This window comes from Manis javanica, chromosome 7, assembly GCF_040802235.1.
Source record: "Manis javanica isolate MJ-LG chromosome 7, MJ_LKY, whole genome shotgun sequence".
NCBI lineage: Eukaryota > Metazoa > Chordata > Mammalia > Pholidota > Manidae > Manis > Manis javanica.
This window is the reverse complement of record NC_133162.1, coordinates 130,954,564-130,981,680: the sequence shown is the minus strand read 5'-3', so window position 1 is coordinate 130,981,680 and position 27,117 is coordinate 130,954,564. Positions and strand designations below refer to the sequence as shown.

The window sequence follows — 27,117 nt, the reverse complement described above, 5'->3', positions numbered from 1 at the left end:
GTATCAGTGCATAGAATTTTAAATGCTTAAGTAATTTTCTAGAGTACAGATAATGATTTAAAAATAGAACAGTAAAATTCTTTATGTATACCTTGACTAAAGCATGTCATTATTGATAAATTGTAACTAAGTAAGAACATAGTCTAAATTTTAATTTATAAAAGAAGGTGAAATTACAACTTTTGAAATTTTACATACATGATTCAATATCTCTGTAATTTCACAGAATAAAATATATGTAATTTCCTATGACAAAAATGTGACCTATGAGGATTATAACATGAATAAGCCTAATCCCCCGAGTTAGGAAAAGTTGACTTTATATCAACCTCCACAGGGAAAGAAACCTCTCACAAAACAATATTTAGTAAAGTGAACACTAGCCTACTAACTATCACAAACTTTGGTGCATGAGGGTCTACAAGTTTCTGTCTAAACAGTCCTTAAGGAACTTTGGAAAACTTAAGTTTAAAGAGCTTATTTTATAATCAGAAAAACTCCTGGATAACAGTGAAACCCATAGGGGTTCTGCCTGTTTGAGAAGAGCAGAATATATGCAGTTTCTTCCCTGAAAACAGGGTTTCTGATTTTAAAACACGTTCTGCATCATAATGCCAGGCAGATAGAGGTAAACTCACTCACTACTGAGGCTCCCTACTTTATAATGTATGAATGCATAACCTCCACAACCATTCAGGAAATTTAAATTATTTATATTCAAACATGTTAACCACATTCACAGACGTTAACAATCTAAAGATAGCACCAATAGCAAAAATACATCCAGAGGTCAATAGTTGATAAACAGTGGATTCAACTGTCATTCAGATTAGTGGCTGCTATTACTTGTGCCTGTGAAGGGTCTGCCATCAATTAATAATTGTATTTAAATATAACACACCTGTAGAGTGTATGGCAGACAATTATAATGTGAAAAACTGAATGTCTCACAATTAACAGTGGTAAAATGAGAAGTGAAGGGTGAGTATATTCTCTAAAATTTTCAAATGGAAAAGTATGTGTGTGTTTGTATGTACATACATATATACTTACTACTTTCTTCCCTCAGATTTCTTTATTGAATGTCTGCCAATATTTTATGGAAACAGTTTGGAAATACATGTGTTTTTAACTGCTAAAATATTATTTATAAAAAATTCCTATCAATAAAGAAAAAATGCATTTTCTAATACAATTAAATAGACTTCTGTCAAGACATGATTAAGTTATATATCAAAGTAGATGAAATCATCTAACCACAATAGTTCTCTCTATAAAAACTAATACAAAGATGCATTCAACCGTTCATTTATTCACTCTTTATAAACTCAGCATAACTATTTAGTGTCTATTCTGTGCTTGGATCTTTTGGTATATATGTATGTGTGTGTGTGTGTGTGTTTTTGGTATATATGTACATAAATATGTATTTGTACATATATGTTTTATATACATTATATATACATATATTTATAAAGATATTTGACATTGAAACCAATATAAAAATGTATATCAATGACACTTCAATTTAAAAAACAGATACTTGATCAAAGCAAACAAGTAATGGACTAAGCATGCTATGAAATTCAGTGTGGTGAAATCATGCAAGAAAGACTTTGTGGAGGAGGACCATGACCAGGCTCAGAAGAAATTACTGAGCTTGGACTGGCCAAGAGAAAGACGAAACAGGAAACTTTTTATAACTAATCTCAAAATAATTAGGTTTCTTCCTGGTTTTATTTATGCAATGGGTATTACTGCTGCCTGTCATCAAACACCGTATGTCCAACCCCTAAACCACAAGTGAAATAGCAAGGAAGAGTTAGTTGCTGAGTCCAAACAATTATCCAGTACTTTCTTCATTATATCAGAAGCTGCTGCAGTTCTATTCAGAGGTAGCTTTCGTGAGATTTTCTTTAAAGAATTAAGATATTGTGGCTGTAACAAGCAGAAAAATCCTGGGAGAAGAAAATAGTCTTGGCCTTCCACTTCTCCAAAAAGTAGGGAAATTTAAAGATAAATATTCTTGTGCTATAATGATTCTAAGAACCATCAGCCAAAAAGGAGAGCCTAACTTCTCTCTTCGGCATACTCCATACTAGGAGGTATTTAATCATAGAATTATATTTTGAGTTAAAGTAATTGCATAATGTATTTAGTTGGACATGGTTAAATTAACCTCACCCTCAAATTAACACCACAGGAAGTACCACCTTGATATTGGTTTTCAATTAGTTCACACTGTAAAATACTAAACTATATTTTTGTTATGATTTCAATAAATCAAGTATTCTCAGCCAAATTTCGTCCAGTATGACCTATGTTTAGAGGGTCATTAGGTATTTTTCAATAAAACATTAACTCTTTCTGAAAGCGACAGCAGAGTGACCCTACCCCTTAGCTACTAAAGTCAATGGAGGCTTTGAAGCCATTAACATATCCATGAGCTGTTTCTTTCATTCTAAAAGCTTACATTACATTGCCTACGTTGTGTTGTATGTCATGTCTTTGCATCAGTTTCCATAAAACGTTGGACATCCAAAAGTCTTCTCAAGTGGTCTCAGAGTATTTATTAGGTATTAATTCTTGTGACAGTAAAGTGGCTCTTTCTAGCCATGCAGCATATCACATTGATTTATTTCAAGGAAAAATTCCCAGCCTGATCAAATGTTGAACTCAGACCATGCTCTTAATGAAAGTCTATGCAGATTCTAGACTACACCACTTTTGAAGAAATTTTCACTTCATTTAGAATACTTTGGCAAGTATTGAATTCATTTAAACAGCTCAAAGAGAGAGGAAGAGAGCAAAGAGAGGAGAGAGAAAGAGATCCATCATTTTTCTGCTAGTAAAGTGAGAAAATTATGTAAGTCAGAGAAAAATATAGCTCAAAGTTGAAATATAATGACTGTGACTAATGTTAATGTGCCGTTCTTCCTCTCTAAAATTACAGAAACATGGACAGTAGTTAGAAACTACTGGTAATGTTCTTTGCCCTCTGAAAATTTCCATCGGAAGAGGTGGAAATTACAATTAGATTTGATGCATTTTTATTAATATAATCAGTAGTGGATATCAGCATACCAAACTTTGATCAAATGAGTCTTGATTTGGCTTGAGTATGCATGTATTAAATGATTTTCATATGGCATCCATTAACAAATGGAGATTATAAAACAAGTTAATCAGTATAATCCATCCTTTCCAAATCACCCACAATAAATGCTGTCTAGCCTTTTTTGTCTGAATTAGGTTAGTAGTCACATTACAGCAAGACTTTAACTATGCTAAATTATTAGTATATAATTATCAGTAATGTTTAAATAGAGTCATATGCCATCACTATCATTTTTCATACTATGACAGAGTGTTTCCAAATTAGCTGAATACAAGGAGAGAAAAATCACATCTTTGCAATGGGGTTTGGTTTTCAGAAATTAAATGCAACCAGCTCATCTGAAGGAAGCACAGTTGACATTGCTCCACCCCGAGAAGGTGAACAAGCCGAAATGGAACCCGAGGAGGACCTTAAGCCAGAAGCTTGTTTTACTGAAGGTAAACAAGCTCTAATATGACTAAATGCAGTCTCCCATCTTTCTTTACATAGACTGAATATGCTTCAGTTGAAGGAAATATTTCAAAGAAATGGTGAAGACATGGTTATCTTTGTTTCCCTCTTTTCTTCCAAAAAGTTAATTTATCTATACTTGCAGATCCATACTACAGCAGCCTGGACATTAGGATGATGTGACATGTCTTTTTTTCATGCTCTAGAATGTGGAGAAGCTAATCCTATGAGATAAATAGAACTCTGGAATGCCATCTCATTGATACAGCAGTCCCTTTAGATTTTACTGGCAATGTTGTGATTTGACTGATGTTGATGCAATAATTACACCCCATCCATTACAGTTTCAAATGTAGCTAATTCGCACAGTGACCAGAGCTGTTTGGGGAAGCTGACACTGTGAAGCCTTGATAGGAGGAAGAGTAGTTGTTCTCACAGTGACCACTGCAGTGTGTTGCACACAAATTAATAAAGATTTGCCGATTCAGTTTGATTGGACTGCATCTGATGTGTAGTAAGTAGTTCAGAGAGTTAGAGCAGAAGAGTGGATGGAAGTTAGAAATAACATGAAAACTAAGAGGGGGAGGACACTGGAACAGAGATACTGACTGACAAGATGAGTCATAGGTGTGACTAAGAAAAGCACTGAAGCTGAAAATAAATTAGCTTGGGAAAACTGATAGCGGCTGATACCTAGGAGGTTTTCTGTGCATGAAAAGGAGTAAAATCCCAGGATCACATCAAAAAATGAATAAACAATCTAAGCAGGTAGTTTCTCCTAAACTTGAAGGTGTCTTCGGACCCTATTTCTTTCAGTGGCCTTGAGGCAAAGAGAGATCCTAACTAGTGTTAAAGAATGAAATCATTTATACTCAAGCAACTCTTGGTAAACGAATTCCTTGAATTCCAGGTAGCTAGCTTTAATATATAAGCCTGAGAATGATTCATTATACAAAAGGGATGCTGAAGACAACTAGGGAATGAAGTAGCCAGATACTTAGCCTTTAAAGTGACAGTCTGAGACTGGGACGGAGAGAGAGCAACACGATTTCTTTCCTATTTATGATTAAAATTTATTTTTCTAATTTATTACATTTAACGTTATCTTTTAGGATGTATCAAAAAGTTTCCATTCTGTCAAGTAAGTATAGAAGAAGGTAAAGGAAAGACCTGGTGGAATCTTCGGAAAACCTGCTACAGTATTGTTGAACACAACTGGTTTGAGACTTTCATTGTCTTCATGATCCTTCTCAGTAGTGGTGCTCTGGTAAGTGAAATTCAGGTTGGCATGAATCAGGTTCTAGTAAAATAGCTTATTCTCTGAAAATAACACAAGCATACACTGAGCTTAGGAAGCCAAAGAGGAGGTATATCTGCGCCATGCAGCGCAGAGCACGCAGGGTTTAACTACGCCAAATTGAGTACATAATTCATCAGAACCACAAACAGTCAGATGAAATCTCTCAGCTGGTCTTTATCTAACAGATGTTTTCCTTACTGAGATGACCATTTACAGAGACATTCCATAACTTTGTTACCTTCCATGTTAAATACCATCCAGTTCTAATAATCATATTAATCATTTATATGTCCATAATAATCATTTGTGGACTTAAAGTGTCCTTTGTTTTCTTTAGGTCTAATCAATTCTTTCAAAATAAGGGAGATCATTCAGGGAATCATTACTATAACTTCTAGTTACTTTCTGAGTTCATATTCTCTAAAAACATGTCTTTGTAGCAGTAATTGAGCTGGAGGTTTTGGAGTGGCAGGCAAAGAAGAAAGCGTGTACTAAATCAGTAGACTGACATTTCCTGGCCAGCATTTTGTTAGTTTAGTCTTTAGATTTTTGTCTCACGTCCAGTGTTTATGTTATTAGCCAATAATTGTCAAATTATTGCTTTGTGCCCAATATATACTAAACATTTTATCAAGTATTTGGGGGAGGAAAGCCATTCAAGTAAAATAAAATTATTCTTGATTCACAGGCTTTTGAAGATATATATATTGAACAGCGAAAGACTATCAAAACCATGCTAGAATATGCTGACAAGGTCTTCACTTATATATTCATTCTGGAAATGCTTCTCAAATGGGTAGCTTATGGATTTCAAACATATTTCACTAATGCTTGGTGCTGGCTTGATTTCCTGATTGTTGATGTAAGTATCCTGAGTGCTTGTTACGAAATCCTCTTTTAAAGAGGCGAGTTTGACATTTCATATATTTCTGTGATTAAAACCTTGACTTTTGAGAACCTAGTTTCACTAATGCTGATACAATTATGCAGTTATTTTTTAAAAAACAATAACACAGAAATTATAAAAGTTTCATGGAAAAGAGCAGAAGGGGTCCTAAAAATGTGAACATTAGCAAAACAAAACACAGAGAAAGTATTCTATGCCATAAGCAGCCAGCATTTCTTTTTCTGAAAGTTAAGGTAAGGAACAGCTAAAAATCTCCTAGAAAGATCTAAGCACTTAGCTTATTAGCAGTTAAAAAAAAATCTCCAGGAGGTAAAATCAAGATGGATTTGGGGCCAGGAATTGTGAGAATTGCACTTTAATCCCTTGCTAGAGTATATGTTACTACGTAATGTGTGAAAACGACCCATTCATTATATTCATTTATCCACATACCCACAGAGACAATAAAATGTATTTACATTCTTAAATCAGTAATTAGATATCCCAGTAGTTAATCGTATTTACCATGCAAAGAGTTAGCCCTGCTCTGAATCTGATTACCCTAAGGTGAGTAGTCAAAGGAACTTTGCCAGTTACGAGATCTGTCTGGTTTGCAACCTTTTTTTAATTCCAAGCAATGGAGAGGCACTGGGGCAAAATGACAGTCATCTGGTTCTTTGTAGTCTGTGATATAGCAGTACACAAGGCTTCACAGCCTCCCAACAAAACAAGGCAATTGACGCATTATCTCCAGCTGTTCCCTAGCCATCATAAAGCACTTTATTTTTAACTCTAACACTTGCCAATATGAATCAATGATTGCTGTATGTGTGCATTCATTCTTTTATCATTTTTGACAAGTGTGAGCCTATCTAAATTCTACTCTTCTTTCTCCCATACATACATATAATTCTAAAACCAAAATGTGTTTTAACCCTTTTAGTGGATAAGAAGTCTGCTGCCAAATCACTTTTAGAGACCAGAAATGACTTCCATTTTCCAATTCCAATCTCTGCTCTTTAATGAATAATAAGAGATGAATCTCAGTATTATCCTGAAAAGCTATCCATAAAGGGAAGTTTGACATTGGCATATTCTGCAGCTGGAATGGATACATCTAGCCTTTATTTTCAGACATTAGGAAACTGAAGCCTCAGTTCAAATAATTTTCCTAAGGTAGCACAACTACTTAGTAACAAAGATTACTATCCAAATTTCCTAATTCCCAATTCAGTGGTCCTTTATCCCAAAGGTTTCCTATCTAACTGTTATAAATCTAATATTATTACATTTTCAGACTAGTTTTGGGATTTAGCTCTGATAATCTCTGGCTTCTTCCAGAAGTGATAAAACAGTAAATACATTTAAGAATCCTCTCTTGGTTCAAAATGATTTTGTCATATACAAAGATCATTTACAAATGTGATAGAACTTTTCCAGAAAATTCTGAAATTTACTGAAATATCCACATTTACTGAAAAATTTACATTTACTGAAACACTATATTGTACTTTAATATATTTGTACATCCATAAATTTGTCCCATATAGAAAATATGAATATAGTGCAAAAATCTCTTAAGAGCAGAGGTTTTGTGTCATGTTTGTATGTTTAGACACAGAGACACTTAGGTATCTACTTACCAATGTACAAATGAATAAATTTAATGACACAGAACGGTGCCAAAAAAATTATTCCCTTTTAGTGAGTCTAAATTAGCAGATTAGAATTGGGTACTAAAGCTTTCTACCTTTGGGCAACTTAAGTTATCTTAAATGGGTCTATTTTCTTCTTTTTCCCAAAGCAGGGGCTGAAATATGTAAATCAATGTAACCTCATGTAACAACTTGTTCTCAGATCACTGGATCCATTATGTTAAAGTAAACACAGAGATAAAACAGTTTTTGAAAGTACAAAACATACTTAAATGGGCTTCACAGTCCATAAGGTATATTGTAATAATATATAAAAATTATATTGCTATCAGCCACAGAAAGTAAAAAAACAAAACGCATATCTGAAATGTAAGTTAAGTACTTCAAATCAGAAGAAATATGCTTTCAAACCTTGAGAAATTTATCTATGTAAAAAAATGTAATCTCTTCAGATCCCTAGCTGTAAGTGAAAAGTAGTACATTGTAGTGGGCTATCTATCCAACCTCCTAACATTCATTCATTTATTCAATAAAGATTCGTAGTACCTAAGAAGGAGCACATGCTATTCTAGACAAAGGAAGTATGAACAAGACAGATCAAGTCCTGTTAGAGCTCAAACTCTATAGGAGAGGGTAACAGATAAGAAAAATGTAAAATAAAATCTAAAAATAAGACCAAGGCAGATGGTAATCAATGCTGTGAAATAAAACAGGGTAATGGGATAGGGATTACTGCAGGGTGGGCAGCAGGTGGACAGTGTTAGCTAGAGTATCAAGGGAAGGTGTTTTGGGGAGGATAATGATGAGAAGGTGTCTTATACCATTCAGGCTGCTAAAACAGAATACCACAGGCTAGGTGGCTTATAATCAACAGAAATTTCTCTCTTCTGGAGGCTGGGAAGTCCCAGGTCAAAGTGCTAGCAGATTAAGTATCTGGTGAGAGTCCACTTTCTGGTTCCCAGCGTGCTCTGTGGGTTACCTTTTAAAGGCATTAATACCATCCATGAGGGGTCCTTCATCATGACCTAACTGCTTCCTAAAGGCTGCACTTCCAAATACCACCACACTGGGGATTAGGGTTCAATGTATGAATTTGGAGAGACATAAAAATTCAGTCTATGACAAGGTACCAGTCATTCCCAGACCTGAGGGAAGAGAGAAGGCCCTGAGGGGAAGATGAGCCAAGGACACTCAGGAGACAGAAGGAAAACTATTATGTCTGTGTGTGAGGAAACATAGGCAAGAGTGGCAGAAACTTAATTCAAAAAGGTACCAAGAGACCATAGTAAGAAGTTCATGTTTTATTGTATTTGATCATATATTGTATGTGTTATGTAATTTATTATATATTAATAATATTTACAAAGGGAAGCTCAGGGAGGGGCTGGTGAGCAGGGATATGATCTGTTTTAAAAAGATCACATCAGGTGATGGAGAAAGAACAGCAAAAGAGTTGAAGCAGGGAGATGAATTAGGGAGCCATGTTAATGAGGGAGCCATCTTCTAGCAAACATATTATGTCTTAGACTAAGGTGATGAGACTTACTGAGGGATAAGATATGTCATATGAAGAAAAGGAAGAGTCCAACAAATAGGTTTTCTTTCGAGCTGAACAAATAGGTAGAGGATGAAGCCATTAACTGGAATGGCAAAGATCAAAAGAACAGGTTTGACAGGTCAAGCGGATGGTAGGTAGGAAAAGGTTATATTAAGTGTGAGATGCCTATGAGACATTCAAGGGTAGATGTTGAATTTTATATAAATTCAAGCTCTGGAGAGAAGCCAGGACCTGATTATGAACTTAGAGGTCATCAGTATACAGATGGTCTTTGAAGTCATGAGCTTGGATTAGCTCCCCTAGTCAGGGAACATAAGTTGACAAGGAAGCCTAGACCAAACTTTTGGGACATTTCAAAAATTAGAGTTTGTGCAAGAGATGTAGCCAGTAACCTAGACTGAGAAGTAACAGTAAGTAGAAAAAGAAAAACAGAATATGCATGGGTTCATAAAAGCCCAGAGAAGATCAATGTCAAAAGCTGCATAGAAAGACAAGTGACATGAGTACTGAGAATTAACACTGAAGATTTGGCAAAATGTAGGCCATTGGTGTCATGGATAAGAGATATTTCATGGAAGTGATGGGGATAAAGTACTGATTGGAAAGGTTAAGGAAAGAATGGGGATGAAGCGATAGAGACAGCAAGTATGCTAATTCAGGTTGGAATCAATCAGACAACTTAAACTATGCCTTTGTCTACCAGAACACTGCATGAGATTAGCCACTTTTTCTGATGCTGTATGATATTTTTTTTCCTATCTAAAGGTAAAAAAAATACTATCTTTATATAAAATACAAGCTATCCTACACTATAACTATATAAGCTATACTACAGATGCTGTTATTGGCCACACAATGAACTAAAAATTTGATCAAAATTTGCTGAAAATAAATTCAGACTTCCGGTCCTTAAGGATTTTGCATAAATGTCATCCCTGAAAAAATTCATCTGAGCACCTATCATAACAACTTCAAATTAGGTTCTAAATTACCCTAAGGTGCTGATATGTCCAAAACACACTCTTAGTAAAAGATTAAACCCATCATGAAATATTTGTTGCCCACAGATGATTTCTCCTTTATAGACAGCACAGGTTGCTGATGTGGTTGAAAAGAAATGCTTGATATTTGCTGCTCAGAAACTCTTTTCCTGATTGCTCAAAGTCCCCTTAGAATCCTCATTATGCTCTTTTGAAGTAAACAAAAGCAGAATAAGGACACCTTCTGATCCTAATATATTTCCAATTGCCAGAAACATCTAGAATCTAGTGTCCCTGCCTTAGTTCTTGACATTTATCCTTAACATACTAGCATCTTCAATAATGAAGCTATAATTGTTACTGGTAGTAGCACAGTAATATACTTAGCACTTCCTAAGCACTTACTGTAGGAATAGCACCAATTAAGAGCCTTACTTAGTAATAATGAAAATTGATAGCCCTGGTTTAATGCTTACTGTATACCATTGCTGCTGAAAGCACTTTATACATGTTAATTTAATCTTCAAAACCCTGTGAGTTAGAAACCATAATTATCCTCATTTTACAGATGGGGAAACTAAGGCAAAGAAAGTAAGCTACTTGCTCAAGTCAACATAGCTAGTAAGTTGCTAAACTGGATTTTGTACCCAAATCATTTGGCTCTAATGACTGTTCTCTTAACCCCTACTTTACAAACCTCATTATCTATGCATCTGTTTAATTATAAATTATTTGTCAATCCTCTTAACAATCCTGTGATATGTCTTATTACTGCATCTATTTTGCTACAGAGAAAATGTGGTTTAAAGATGTCATATGTAAAGTAGGTGGCAGAGATGCCTCTTTCTAGCACTGTGCTCTCTGCCCCATATTTTGCAGTAGGGCACAGATCTATTTAAAATACTGTGTCACACTTGTCAGTTTCCACATTGCACTCTGAAGATGGTTGCCTACAAATGCTGGTGAATAACAATGCAATGTCTTGCTAATATGAACATACCTGCCCTGAATTGCAGCTGGAGCTCTTGTGTAGAAAATTGATTAAATTAAAAGAACTTTCAGGTAAAGGGACTGAATGACTACAAATTTCTGTCATTTCCTATCAGTCTCTCATCTCTCTCTAGACATATTTATATATGAACAGTCTGGTATGTGTATTGGCTTCTCCTATAATTGTCTCCTAGTAGGAAGGACCCACTTTGTACCTCTTTTAGGAGGATTTAATTCTCTTAGCATTATCAAGTTATTAATAAGATAAATTTCTCACTGGCCAGGTTTATAAAGATAGTCCTATTAATTCATAAAGCTTATCAAATACTATCTTTCATTCTTAAAAATATTATGACTTTAAGCACATAGAGAGATGTTTAGCCTTTAATTCTGGATTTTCCTTAAACCCAAACCCATATTTCTAATTGCTTTTGGATGTAGACTTCTATAGATGTCTATTAGGTCCATCTGTTCTAGTGTGTTGTTCAGTGCCTCTGTGTCCTTACTTATTTTCTGTCTGGTGGATCTGTCCTTTGGAGTAAATGGTGTGTTGAAGTCTCCTAAAATGAATGCATTGCATTATATTTCCTCCTTTAGTTCTGTTAGTATTTGTTTCACATATGCTGGTGCTCCTGTGTTGGGTGTATATATACTTATAATGGTTATATCCTATTGTTGTACTGAGCCCTTTATCATTATGTAATGTCCTTCTTTATCTCTTGTTACTTTCTTTGTTTTGAAGTCTATTTTGTCTGATATTAGTACTGCAACACCTGCTTTTTTCTCCCTATTGTTTGCATGAAATACGTTTTTCCATCCCTTGACTTTTAGTCTGTGCATGTCTTTGGGTTTGAGGCGAGTCTCTTGTAAACAGCATATAGACGGGTCTTATTTTTTATCCATTCAGTGACTCTATGTCTTTTGATTGGTGCATTCAGTCCATTTACATTTAGGGTGATTATCGATAGGTATTTACTTATTGCCATTGCAGGCTTTAGATTCATGGTTACCAAAGTTCAAGGTTATTTTCCTTACTATCTAAGAGTCTAAGTTAACTCACTTAGTATGCTGTTACAAACACAATCTAAAGGTTCTTTTCTGTTTCTCCTCCTTTTTCTTCCTCCTCCATTCTTTATATATTAGGTATCATATTCTGTACTTTTTGTCTATCCCTTGATTGACTCTGGGGATAGTTAATTTAATTTTGCATTTGCTTAGTAATTAACTGTTGTACTTTCTTTACTGTGGTTTTATTATCTCTGGTGACAGCTATTCAACCTTAGGAACACTTCCATCTATAGCAGTCCCTCCAAAATAGACTGTAGAGATGGTTTTGGGGAGGTAAATTATCTCAGCTTTTGCTTATCTAGAAATTGTTTAATCCCTCCTTCAAACTTAAATGATAATCTTGCCAGAAAAAGTAATCTTGGTTCCAGGCCCATCTGCTTCATGGCATTAAATACATCATGCCACTCCCTTCTGACCTGTAAGGTTTCTGCTGAGAAGTCTGATGGTAGCCTGATGGGCTTTCCTTTGTATGTGATCTTATTTCTGTCTCTGGTTGCTTTTAACAGTCTGTCCCTATCCTTGATCATTTCCATTTTAATTACTATGTGTCTTGGTGTTGTCTTCCTTGGGTCCCTTGTGTTGGGAAATCTGTGGATCTCCATGGCCTGAGAGACTATGTCCTTGCCCAGATTGGGGAATTTTTCAGCAACTACCTCCTCAAAGACACTTTCTATCCCTTTCTCTCTCTCTTCTTCTTCTGGTATCCCTATAATGCGAATATTGTTCTGCTTGGATTGGTCACACAGTTCTCTCAATATTCTTTCATTCTTAGAGATCCTTTTTTCTCTCTGTGCCTCAGCTTCTTTGTATTCCTCTTCTCTAGTTTCTATTTCATTTATTGTCTCCTCCACTGTATCCAACCTGCTTTTAATACCCTCCATCTTGCTCTTCAATGATTGGATCTCCAACCTGAATTAATTCCTGAGTTCTTGGATGTCTTTCCGTACCTCCATTAGCATGTTGATGATTTTGATTTTGAACTCCCTTTCAGGAAGAGTCATGAGGTCCATATCATTTAAATCTTTCTCGGGAGTTGTATTAACAATTGTACTCTGGACAAGGTTCCTTTGGCAGTTCATGTTGTATATGGCGCCCTCTAGTGTCCAGAAGCTCTATTCTGGAGCTGCTGAGTCCCTGAAGCAATGTTGGGGGTCACAGGGGAGCGGTACTGGGGGTAGGAAAGAGCTGTTCCCCGCCTCCTGGCTGCTGTGCCTGTCTCCACTGCCTGAGCCAGTGGGCTGGGCACACAGGTATAAGTTTTTGTCCCAGAGCAGGCAGATATGGATCCCTGCTTTCCACAAGCAGCCAGAATCCCAGTGTCCCCAGGAACTCTGCCTGTATTAACTTTCCAACCCAGTAGTCATGCGAGTCTCATGAAAGCACCATGAAATGTAGGTTTGTGCTCCCAGCGCAGACCTCCGGAGGTAGGTATTCAGCAGTCCCAAGCCTCCCACTCCCTCCCTGCTCCATTTTTCTTCCTCCCGCTGCTGAGCTGGGGTGGGGGAGGGGCTCAGGTCCCACAGAGCCACAGCTCCAGTATATTACCCCGTTGGCTGAGGTCTGCTCTTTTCTCCAGGTGTGTGCAGTCTGACGCGTCCTTTCCTGTTGCTCTCTCAGGGTTAGTTGCGCCCACTATATTTTCTAATTGTATTCAGTTTTAGGAGGAAGCCTCTGTCTCTCCTCTCACACCACCATCTTTAATCCTCCCCCTGTATTTCTAATTGCTTCCTCAGCAATACTCAGTATTCACTCCTCAGTATATTCACTATCTTTCTCTTCCAATCATGTATTTCTTCCTGAACTCTGGTGGTGACATATCTATGAAGTCAAGTAGTCAAATGACATCTTCAACCTCTCCCACTTTTCCACCCCTCAGAACCAATCAATCAGCAAATTCTCCTCCATGTTATCAATTAACAAACTAATTGGGGGTCTTGATATTCCTCTTCAGCACCATACCAACACCACTATGACTAACTGAGCTCAGCAATAACTTACGAAATGTTCTTTCTGCCTCCATTCATGACCTCATGAAATGCCTCCTTTTGGAAGATCCATACAGCCCTTGCTCTTCTCACAGGCCTTCCTATGGGATATCACACCAGTTCATCAGCCAGGATTCTATAGTGTGGCAGTAAAGACAGATAAGAGTTCTTATGTATATTAATAACAACTAACCTTTGTTTTAATTCATTTAATCTGCACAACAACCACTGAGGCATCTACTGTTATGATCCTAATTTTGTAGAAGAGGAAACTGAGGCATAGAGTTCCTAATAGTTACTTAGCTATTAAATGACTAAATAACATATTGATTATGTAAAATACCAAAAACAATTCCTATCTTCCTAGAAAAAAATAATTAAACCTAAAGATAGAGTCTAAATTAAATACCCCATAAGAGAAGTTATCGTGCTCACTATCAATCAGACCAACACATCATGTGTTTTTCCAGTCATACACTGATTAAAGATGATGCATGCATTAATAAAAATACTGTGATTTGGCTTTTCAGCATGAATAATACATAGTGTTATTTCACTTTAAGTCATCTTGAAATTACCAAACTATAGAATTCTAGACAAGGAAGTAAACTTAGAAATCACTTGATTCAAAGTCTTCACTAGAAAAAAAAAAAGGTATTCTGGAATATTTGAGTGCAATTCCTGTGGAACACACAGCCTCTCAGTGCCACACGGCAGTCCACAGTGATTCCCCAGTCCCCAGTCCCCATTCCCCAGGGATGAGTACTTCGATTATCTCCAGCTTCCTGCTGCACAAACAAGACTATAATGATCTCTGACATAATGACAGAAATGTTTGCTCTTACATAGCTTGTGAACATTTTCAATTTTCTAATTATGTACAAAGTTAAGGACAAAAAAATAAACTATAAACGTTTAACATAGAAGTGATGTCAAAGGCAAGAGGCGGCCTGAGTTACAAACTTTCCTTACATAAAAATGGACTTTGATTGCTGACTGACATGCAGCAAAGGAACTGCCCTTCACTTCCCCAGACATGGGCAGTCCTTCACTCTATCCCTGCCATAAACCTTACCCCTCCCACTGACCAAGTCCCACCTTGTCCAGTGTCCCCACTCTCCCTTCTTCACCAAGAGCCCTCTGCCACCCGTCCCATCGCAGTTTGGGGTCTGGCCCTCACCACTACCTGAGCTCCATCTCCTTTTTAGAAGCTGCAGAGCAAATAGGAAATAAGACTGTTCTGGGGTAGAAAGGGAGGAGTGCACCTAGCAACTGAAGTTCCAGGCGCCCTTGATCTAGCAAATATTGAGTCGGTCCATATTCAACCCTATGGTACTATGGAAAACCCACGACTGCATTATGTATTGAAGGGGCTTCTGTGGCCTCACAGGGAAACCCAAGCACAGTGTGGATTACTGCTCCTATGTTCTGACCTCTGCAGCAGATACAAATCTTACTCTGTAAGCTGTGAAGCTGTATTCCACTCTGCTGTCCTGCGTGCTGGTGGGCAGATGAGGGGACTCAAGAGTGTCCAGCTTTTCTGGATACAGATGCTCAATCAATTGTTTTCAGCACCATCTGTCATACCCGTTTTAGAGGAACTTGTTGCTTCAGGTCCAGAGCCTTTTAAGAATTCATTGGAACAATGTTTTAAGTTGCCTCCACAGACATAGGTTTCTGCTGTCTCTGCTCTGCTGAGAAAGTAATCTCCCTATACTCTCTATAGTCCAGAATTTGCTAAAACTCTCCTCCTTGACTCTTCTGAAATTCTCTTTGTATTACTTTGCTTTCCTCCTAGTTGAATTTTTAGGGAGTGTATATAAATACATTTTTTTTTGACAGATTAAAATGAAAGTTTAGAGAGACTCTGTATGTTTTACTATTTGGCTAATGATGTTTTTTGTTGATTTGTAGGAGCTCTTTTTATATTAAGGAAATTTAATATTTTGTCACATGTGGTGCAACTGTTCTTCCTATTTGGATTTTTGTTTCTTGCCTTTTTTTGTCATGTAGAAATTTTTCATATTGATTGAGTCAAATTTATCAGTACTTTTTTCTTGTTTTTTTTCACATTTATGAAGACCCTCTAACTTCAAGATTATTAAAACATTTTATGTTTTTTTCTGGTTTTATAGTTGGAATTTTATTTATTCATTTTTATTTAATGTTTTAATTTTTATCAATCTGGAACTTAGTTCAGGATAAGGTATGAGGTTAGAATCCAATTATTATTTTCCTCAAAATGGTTTCTCATTTAAGCTATTTGTCACCCTCATTTAAAACATTACCCTTATCTACATGCTAAATCTCAGTATGTCTTGGGTCTAATTTGAACCTTATTTTGTTTCATTTATTTGTCTACTAAGGTAATAGCTTTAATTATTGTAGATTTATCATTGGTTTTAATATCTGGTAGGATCTGACTGTTCTTAAAACTATAATATTTTAGATCATTCTTATACTTTAATTTTTACATGTTAATAAAGTGTATGTAGTTCCAAAGGATTCTTGCACATTTTAAAAAAATTAATATGAAAAATATATTAGCACCTAAAATAACTGTATTATTGCTTATAAAAATTTTTCACTTTCTTGTCTTTTTGGGTCAGCAATAATATATATACAAATAACGACTTCTCCCACTTTTCTAATTTTTATAATTTGCATTTCCTTTTCCAGAAAGTGCTAAATAATAATCTTGGTAGTGGGCATATTCTTTTAGTTCTGATTTTAATGGGAATGCTTCTAGATTTCATCATCAAAAAGTATGCAAGCTTTTGTAGTAAAATGTATCATGTGACTACATGGAGGTGATCATCACATAAGCTTTCATTTTTGAACTGCTCATATTGAACTTAAAAATTATCTTTAGCCATTTTTAAGGGAAATAAATTTATATCACTTGTTTCATTAACTACCCACAGAACTTCCAGGGTGAAACATCAACTCTCTCCCACATTATTCCTTTCCTTTTGTCTCAGTTGCCATAGGAATATTCTAAACCCCTCTAAACCCCTCTAACCTCCAGCACAGACAGCTTAATATATTTGCTGTGTAGAGAGGTACCTAGACTCATGTAAATTTGTACTAACAGTTCTGTTTTTGTCAGAACAGCTTCTGTTACACTTTATACACATTAGCAAGAGTGCCTCTTGTATTTAGCACAAAAGAAATCAGGATGTGTCCTGAAAGGTTGTGGACAAATTTGCTTAAGAGAAAATACACTGGCCTTGAAAACAGAAGACTTAAATTCCAGTTATGTACTTGCCTCTTTCTATATTCTCTTGGTCTAGTCATCTGATCACTCTGAGATAGCATTAAGGAGTTGTAAATTATAAAGCAGAATACCAATAGAAAACATTATCTTCAAATTTTAAGTATACTTACAAACCTTTAAAATTATTTTTTTCAAAAACACCTTTAAAGCAAAGTAAGTTTTTCACATTAGTCAACTCAATACATGAGGTTTTGCCTTACACAAAATGGCATGAAGTCCAGTAAAAAAAAAAAGAGCAGTTCACTAAGGCCCAGCCTCTCGAGCAACATGGAGCCACCGCAGCGTGGGGAAGTCATATGTAAGTGTTGTTTCTGAGCCTCTGAACTCACAACTTCCTATCTTTTCAATACTCTCTGGTTCCGGCCATTACCTTTCTTTTTCTTTTAAATCATGAGCTTCTTTACTTCAGAGTCTTGAGGAATTTGTAGCCACTTCCCTTTAAATGCCCAGGTCTCAAATAAAGGACTTGGTTGGGAAGATGAAGGAAGCTTTTGGAAAGCAGATCCAAAAACGTAAAGGCGCTGTAATGCCTCCTGAGGCAAGAAGCCCAGAACACAGAAGCCTGCACATTCCCAAATAACCTTTCCTTTATTTCCAGTGTTCTGTAGCAGTGGACACTAGACAGAAATGAATAGGTCAATAAATTATCTTGTCACTAGTCATTTATTTTTCTGTTCAATTCTGTGAGACATATGCTAAATTAATCAATGAGGGGACAGTGGCTCCATGTGCCTTTGAAGCCTCAGTTCTGCTTTGGATGTTATTCGTCACACCATGTGTTCCTGGGCAGCTCACTGGTTTCATCCTACCTCACTAGATTGTTGTCAGGATTCGTTTAGACCCATTTTCAACAGGCCTTTTCACAAGAAATTAATGCTCTTAAGCCACCGAGTGGATGTAATGAATTACCAATTTATCTCCTATGCAGGAAGAAAAGCACTAGTTACATACAATCCTTCTAAGAGCTAAGAAGATGGTTACTCAAATCATTTTGTTTGTGGCTCAGATGAGGAATGAATTTTTGATAATGGATACATGAGGTTAACATATAGTTTTGAAGTCAGATCACTTGAGTTTATGCTCCAATTCCATCTCTTATTACTTAGGCATCCTTTTTTGAGTGGGGGGCTTAACTTCCTCACCAGTGAAAAAGCAATAGTGACCTACTTCTTCAGGTTTATATGCATAGACACTTAGAACAGAACCTAGCATATAGTGAATGTTCAATGTATGTTATATTGAAAGAAAATCACAGCAAATGAAGTCTCTTTACCTCCCAAATGGGACATGTCTTCTTTAATCTTTCATGTGTTTAAGTTAAATTTAATTTATGAATAAATATCAGAAAGATGTACTATCTTAATGAGGTACTATATTCTAAATCATAAGTCCAGTAGTTAGAATAAAAATTTCTTCATTATTATGATTATGAAACTATACGGTCTGATAAAATGTTTTTCCAGGTAAAATTATTCCATTATTATCTATCTAACACACTGACTAAAGCATACACAACCAAATGTTAAGCACATTCAGAGAAGAATACTTCAACCCAAACCCTGAGAAGTTTATGTGACCTGGAAGAGAGGAGAAGATATCTAATCAAGGGACTCTACTACATGGTAAATGCCTCTAGAACATAAAGCCATGATAGTACATAAATTTAGGAGAGAAACATGGTTTTCAATCAATATTAAACACAGGTCTATGGAAGATCTGATCTGGCTTTTGAGCCAAATCCTGAATCATCATTGATAATATGCACAGGTTGATAAGGGCTCCATGGGGTGAAATATCTAACTGGAGGGGTTTACAGATGTTTATACAAATAGGCAAGCACCAGTTTCACTGGTAAGAAAAGCAATAGTATGAGATAAAGCTGCCAATATGGCCCCACTATGTGGGAGATAAATGTTGCCAAGCTAGGTCCAAAATTGTATTTGGTTAGTGCTAAAGAATAAGCACCACATCCTATGCATTTAGTTGACAGTTTGTTTCTTGGTGGATTGATGAATGTTTCTTTCCTTTTGTAGGTTTCTTTGGTTAGCTTGGTAGCCAATGCTCTTGGCTATTCTGAACTTGGTGCCATCAAATCCCTACGGACACTAAGAGCCTTAAGGCCTCTAAGAGCCTTATCCCGGTTTGAAGGCATGAGGGTAAGAACAGTAAGAGCTCTCTGATGATTCATTCAAATTAAATATAGGTAGTTATTTAAATTTAGAGGGGTACCATACTCTTATTTATTTCATACAATCATAGAATTTCAGAGACAGAATCAGAGATCACCAAGGCTGGCCTCCTGAAACTGAGGTTTATTAAACAGGCCCTCAGAAACTGCTGGTAGCAGAACTAGGACTACAGTTCAGGTCTCCTGATGACAGTTCCAAGATATTTCTGTATGCTATTTATTTCATTTGATTGCTTATACATTTTTTAAAAACTATTTCTTACTGACATTCATCCCAGGAGGGATGAACTTCCTCTCAATAAGTTTGCATCCTCAAAAATCACTGGTAATGAAATGGTGTTTATGTACTTTACTTCCTAATTAATATGAGTAATAATAATAATAATAGTTGTACAAGAAAACAATACTAAATTATAGTCTGACAAAATCTATATACCCTAAGAATCCAAGGTAGGGGTTAGGATAATTAATTATTCATTTAGGCAATCCCTCAGGTTTGTTTTATATATATCTCCTTTAACTGAGCATTCTGAATGAGCTTCACTTTTTCCATAGCACTTGTATTTTCCTTTCTAGCTCTCTTCCTTAGCATATATTTTATGTGTCTAAACATAAAGTACACATTTATATAGACACACACCCACTTTCCACACCCCTCAAAATACTATTTAGTACAAAGGCCAGTTTTGTTTAATCCAGCTTCCATATGCACGTGGATACTGAGTTTCTTCTAGGCCAAAGGGCTTCTATGTTATTAGATGGATTGTTTGAAGCAATAAAAACATTTCAGCCTTAACTTTGAGATTCATTCACAATGGAGAATGAAACCATACTCCAGATATTCCAAAAGTATTATAAGCAAAGAAATACCTGGTTTTACATTATAATTTCATTTCACTGCTACTTGATAAATTCACAAGATAAAATTCATAAGAATTTTTGAGTTTTTTCACACTAACTTTTTATCATTAAGCTCACATCTGTTGCATGGTTTCACATTAATAATTCATTTTTGAGGAAATATAGCAATAAAATAAAAAATTTATACATTTGTTCCAGTCTGTCAACTAATCTAAATTTGATATTTTTAATTCAGTCATATGACAGGACTAACATTCCAGCTATAAAGTATGGTTAAATGTTATCATTCATTTATTTGATGAGAAACATGGGAAAATCATTTTACACAAATTTTAGTAGCAAACAAATCTGGCAAGTACAATATATATAACTTGATTTCTAAAAGAAACAAAATTTGAGTAGCATATGAAATGTCTACAGTTTTGGATTTCAGGTTTTGAAGTCTATTTAAAAGTCTTTAGTGTGATTTCTAAAATAATATAGTATTTTAAAATAAAATAATAGTTTCACTTAATATAAACGTTTAATAGAACGGTTCTGTTGACCTCCCTGGGGATTTCAGAATATACCTTAATCTCTTCTGAATTCAATGAGAAGAAAGGTGACTCAGTTTCTCCTTCAGGAAATAGGTCAGTTTGGGTTGATGAAGTAACATGTACCCCAAAATGAGCATTTAAGAGATTTGAAATAATAATATGGATATATTCAATACTTTTATGTCCAGAGATAAATTCTATCTAGTCTCCTAATTTAATGAACTTTTTTTAAATTGGGATTTAACAATAGAGAAAAAAAGGCCCTTGTAAATTCTTAATCTGTCTTCATAAAAAGTTAACTTGATCTGAGGATACAGATGTAAGGCAATATTAATATTTTGTCATTTGTAAAGGGTTTGTTTAAACATGTTCTCAAATTATCAATCATTCATTAATGCTCTTGAAAATTAAAATGCACTACTGAATAATGATTATTCTGTTGGTATTTAATACATTTTTTTCCTTTTTTCTCCAGCATACATTTTCTGACTCCATCTTACTGTATCAGGTTTTTGTTTCTTTTCACACTTTGGCATATTGTGCTTTCCTTAAATCCTTTAGCTTTTTAGTTATGTCATTGTTTGCTTCCCTTAACAAATATGTTCTGGAAAACATCTGAAGAAACAACTTGTCCACCTAGATTTTTATTTAGATCTTTTCACATGCACTTTAGCATTAAATAAATTAATGAGAAGTATGGTTTCCATTATCACAATATGTTAAGCTGGCTTTTTTCTCATTTCCTCTTTTAGGTAGTTGTGAATGCTCTTATTGGAGCAATTCCCTCTATCATGAACGTGCTGTTGGTTTGTCTCATCTTCTGGCTGATTTTTAGCATCATGGGTGTGAATTTGTTTGCTGGCAAATTCTACCACTGTGTTAACGTGACAACGGGTAACATGTTTGAAGTTAGTGAAGTCAACAATCTGAGTGATTGTCAGGCTCTTGGCAAGCAAGCTCGGTGGAAAAACGTGAAAGTAAACTTTGATAATGTTGGTGCTGGCTATCTTGCATTGCTTCAAGTGGTAAGTCACTACTGTCTGAGTTTTGAAAATGTTATGAAAATGTTTCAAGAAAACCATTTCACCAATGTTCTTTCTTTGAATCATTAATATCTGAGTACAAAAGTAGTTGTTTAACACCTATACTATTAGCTTCACTTGACTGTGAAGATGTTTTGCAGTTATTTACAATATGTTTTCCCCAGAGTACAGCTTTTAGTATGTTTAGATGTGATTTTACATTTCTGATTCCTGTTTTTTCATTATATGATCAAGCACTATTGTGCTATTACCATTTACAGTTTTCTTTAGCAATCATTGTGAAAGCAGCAATTTTATATATTAAAATGGCAATGTATATACATATTTTAGTGATGAATGAAATGTTATGAATTATTAGCCTGATAACCTATTGTAAAAACTTCTAAGGAGTATGGTTTACTATTTGTGGAAATGCAAATCTTATAGAGTGTATTTCAAAATGCATAATGTTTAATAATTTTTACTTAATTAAGAGTATATTAACTAATCAATAATCAATTAATGAAAATGATTAAGTTGGGTTTAAACACATGATAGGTTTGAATCATAGAGCTTATCTTTTGGCATGAAAGGGATTTAAGACTCCAATGGGAGTTTCATATGTCAAGCCTCTCATTAAAATTTAGTGTAGAAAAAAGTTGAGTATCTTCCAAGAGAAACAAAGAAAATGAGGTCCAGTCTCTTAATAAAATCTTAATCTATTTCACTTCTTCACTCATGTCAGTCTCTTTATAGAAAATTTCATAATATGGTACAAAATTTGTACAGTATTTATTATAACACTATCAAGTTTTCATATGGCAAAATGCCAATATTCTTGGATTAGCTTTTTGTGCATAATTCAAATATATGTTGTTTACAGGCCACATTTAAAGGCTGGATGGATATCATGTATGCAGCTGTTGATTCACGGGATGTAAGTTATCACTCAAATACTATTTATAGCTACTAGATTTTCTGTAGTGAGTATCTGTGAGGCTGAATAATATATTAGATGCAATCAGAACATTTACAATTGCATACAGAAATAATCTTTTTAAGCTAATATACTTCAATATGATGGCATTTCGGTTAATATATGTCTAATATATAATATATATCTAATATGAAAGGATATCTAACTGCATAGATCAGAAAACACCAGATTGGTTCAGTAAATTGAAACTCTCAAGATTGAGAAAGTTGCTCACTGGGCAAGTAACTTGTCTCTTCCTATCCCTGGAGAGTAGGATAAACCACAGTCTGTCAAACAGCTTCCAAAAATACAATAAAAGCAAACAAGTTTCAGGGAAACTCAACTTTAAAAACAGGAATAAAAATAATTCCTCATAATTTATCTGTTTTTGCTGAATTTTCCTCTTAAAAGACAATGTTTTGTTATTAAAGCCTAATCTCCAAAAGTTGGAATTTCCAAACCCAAACAGAAAATATTGCAAAAAAAAAAGAATTATCCTAAGACTAGTAGTAGGCTCAAAACATTTGTCTTGTTTATATCACTGATATTTACCCTAAAGAGTATATGCAGTCACAATAGCAAAATAGGTTCATGGACAATCATAAAAATTGCAAACTGGGAGGAGAAGCCAAGATGGCGGCATGAGTAGTTCAGCGGAAATCTCCTCCCAAAAACATATATGCTTTTGAAAATACAACAAATACAACTATTTCTAAAAGAGACACCAGTAAATATAGTACAACAGCCAGGCTATATCTACATCTGTGAGAACTCAGCATCACATGAAGGGAGTAAGATATAAGCTGCGGCCCAGCGGGACCTGAATGCCCCCCTATCCAGACCCTGGTGGGAAGAAAGGGGTCAGAGCAGGGAGTGAGTGAAAGCCCAGGGCTGCTAAACAACCAGCTCTAGAAATCCGCACCAGGAGTGCAGACACACGGTGCATGGGGTGCTGGATATTACAGAAACAGAAAAGCAAAACCTACGAGCAGGTCCCCGCAACCAGCGACCCTGAGACAAAAGAAAAGCGAGTGCTTTTTGCAAGTTTTAAAGGGACAGGAACCCCACAGCTGGATGAAGTCGTCCTGACACATGCACCCCAGCACCTGCTAATCTGGGGAACTCTAGGCGGCCTAATCCCCTGGGTGGCAGCAAAACTCTGAAGCCCCTCACAGCGATAAGCAGCCTGCCAGTCATTCCCCCAACCGGCGAGGACCCCAACACACTGGCCCAGTAGTGGGAGAGTGACAGTGCATGCCGGGGGAGGCGGCGCCAGAGGGGCCCAGGAACAGCCTGCACGAGCCTGCGGTGGAGGCAGCTGAGCGGCCTGGTGCTGGCCCGCATGGGCTGGCAGCGGTGGTGACAGAGTGGCCAGCACAAGCCCGTGGCAGTGGCGCCAGAGGGTACTGGGAGTGGCCCGTCGAGCCCGCGGCAGCAGTGACTGAGCGGCCTGGGAGCAGCCTGTGTGCGCCGGCGGTGGCGGCACCGGAGGGGCCCGGGAGAGGTCTGCAGGAACTGGCAGTGGTGGCAGTGGAGCAGCCCAGGAACAGCCACGACCCCAGCAGCCACCCAGACAGCCTGGCACACAGCTGCCCGGGTCAGATCCAAAGGCCACTGATGGTACACAGCTGCCTGGCAGGGGTGGCGCTTTCATGGGAGAGTGCACGCGGCATGCCTGCCACTCCCTGCAGGGCTCTGCACTACACTGATGGCGACCCCCTGCACAGCAGCTTAGGGGATTAACCCGGAGGCTGCTCCAGGTGTGCGGGTAACTGACACAGGCAGCGAAGGGCAAGGCATCCAGCAAGCAGGAAAGGACTTTGTTCTCCCAGCTGACACACATGATACCTGCCTACAGCAACCTCTATCACCATTAAAAGGCAGAAGAATTCAGTCCAGTCCAAAATAGTCCAGACAACCACTGAGAGAGGGCTGGGGGAGACAGACCTAGCCAATCTCCCCAGAAAAGAATTCAAAATAAAGTTCATAACCATGATGATGGATCTTCAGAGAAATATACAAGAGCTAAAGGATGAAGTCCAGAAGGAGATTACAGAAATGAAACAATCTCTGGAAGGACTTCAGAGCAGACTGGATGAAGTGCAAGAGGCCATTAATGGAATAGAAATCAGAGAACAGGAACACAGAGAAGCTGATGCAGAGAGAGATAAAAGGATCTCGAGGAATGAAAAAATATTAAGAAAACTGTGTGACCAATCCAAATGGAACAATATTCACATTATAAGGGTACCAGAAGGAGAGAGAGAAAAAGGGATAGAAAGTGTCTTTGAAGAAATAATGACTGAAAACTTCCCCAAACTGGGGGAGGAAATAGTTGCTCAGACCATAAAGCACACAGAACTCCCAACAGAAGGGACACAAAGAGGACAACACCAAGACACATAATAATTAAAATTGCAAAGATCAAGGACAAGGACAGAGTTTTAAAGGCAGCTAGAGAGAGGAAAAAGGTCACCTACAAAGGAAAACCCATCAGGCTGTCATCAGACTTCTCAACAGAAACCTTACAGGCCAGAAGAGAATGGCATGATATATTTAATGCAATGAAACAGACGGGCCTTGAACCAAGAATACTGTATACTGTATCCAGCATGATTATCATTTAAATATGAAGGAAGGATTAAACAATTCCCAGACAAGCAAAAGTTGAGGGTATTTGCCTCCCACAAACCACCTCTATGGGGTATTTTAGAGGGACTGCTCTAGATGGGAGCACTCCTAAGGCTAAATAGATGTCATCAGAGAATATAAAATCACAGCAAAGAAAGCAGACCAACCAAATACTAACTAACGACAAAAATAAAATCAACTACCCACAAAAGCAGTCAAAGGAAACACAAAAGAGCACAGAACAAAACACCCAACATATGAAGAATGGAGGAGGAGAAATAAGAAGGGAGAGAAATAAAGACTCACCATACAGTGTTTATAATAGTTCAATAAGTGAGATAAGTTAGACAGCAAGATAATAAAGAAGCTAACCTTGAACCTTTGGTAACCACGAACCTAAAGCCTGCAATGGCAACAAGTACCTATCTTTCAATAATCACCCTAAATGTAACTGGACTGAATGCACCAATCAAAAGACACAGAGTAATAGAATGGATAAAAAAGCAAAACCCATCTATATGCTGCTTAGAAGAAACTCACCTCAAACCCAAAGATAAGCACAGACTAAAAGTCAAAGGATGGAAAAACATATTTCAGGCAAACAACAGTGAGAAGAAAGCAGGGGTTGCAGTACTAATAGCAGACAAAATAGACTTCAAAACAAAGAAAGTAACAAGAGATAAAGAAGGACATTATATAATGATTAAGAGCTCAGTCCAACAAGAGGATATAACCATTATAAACATATAAGCACCCAATACAGGAGCACCAACATATGTGAAACAAATACTAACAATTAAAGGAGGAAATAGAATGCAATGCATTCATTCTGGGAGACTTCAACACACCACTCACCCCAAAGGATAGATCCACCAGATCGCAAATAAGTAAGGACACAGAGGCACTGAACAACACACTAGAACAGATGGAACTAATACACATCTATAGAACTCTACATCCAAAAGCAACAGGATACACATTCTTCTCAAGTGCACATGGAACATTCTCCAAAATAGACCACATACTAGGCCACAAAAAGAGCCTCAGTAAATTTAAAAAGATTGAAATCCTACCAACCAACTTTTCAGACCACAGAGGTATAAAACTAGAAATAAACTGTACAAAGAAAGCAAAAAGGCTCACAAACACATGGAGGCTTAACAACATGCTCCTAAATAATCAATGGATCAATGGCCAAATTAAAATAGAGATCAAGCAATATATGGAAACAAATGACAACAACAACACAAAGCCCCAACTTCTGTGGGACGCAGCAAAAACAGTCTTAAGAGGAAAGTATATAGCAATCCAGGCATATTTAAAGAAGGAAGAACAATCCCAAATGAACAGTCTAACGTCCCAATTATCGAAATTGGAAAAAGAAGAACAAATGAGGCCTAAAGTCAGCAGAAGGAGGGACATAATAAAGATCAGAGAAGAAATAAATAAAATTGAGAAGAATAAAACAATAGGAAAAAAAAATCAATGAAACCAAGAGCTGGTTCTTTGAGAAAATAAACAAAATAGATAAGCCTCTAGCCAGACTTATTAAGAGAAAAAGAGAATCAGCACACATCAACAGAATCAGAAACGAGAAAGGAAACATCACAAGGGACATAGTATTAGAGAATACTAT

The 27,117-nt window shown here is 36.5% G+C and overlaps 1 protein-coding gene across 7 annotated transcripts in view; it reads left to right on the top strand.

Moving 5' to 3' along the window:
• The window catches only part of LOC108397612 (sodium channel protein type 3 subunit alpha), a 112,268-nt gene that overhangs the window by 75,683 nt on the left and 9,468 nt on the right, over window positions 1-27,117 (top strand). For all 7 annotated transcript variants that reach the window (XM_073241578.1, XM_073241581.1, XM_073241580.1 and 4 more), the window contains 6 exons: window positions 3,435-3,555; window positions 4,681-4,835; window positions 5,557-5,730; window positions 19,301-19,423; window positions 21,605-21,877; window positions 22,758-22,811. In XM_073241578.1, coding sequence (XP_073097679.1) covers window positions 3,435-3,555; window positions 4,681-4,835; window positions 5,557-5,730; window positions 19,301-19,423; window positions 21,605-21,877; window positions 22,758-22,811 — 900 coding nt within the window. The remainder of the gene's footprint in view (window positions 1-3,434; window positions 3,556-4,680; window positions 4,836-5,556; window positions 5,731-19,300; window positions 19,424-21,604; window positions 21,878-22,757; window positions 22,812-27,117) is intronic.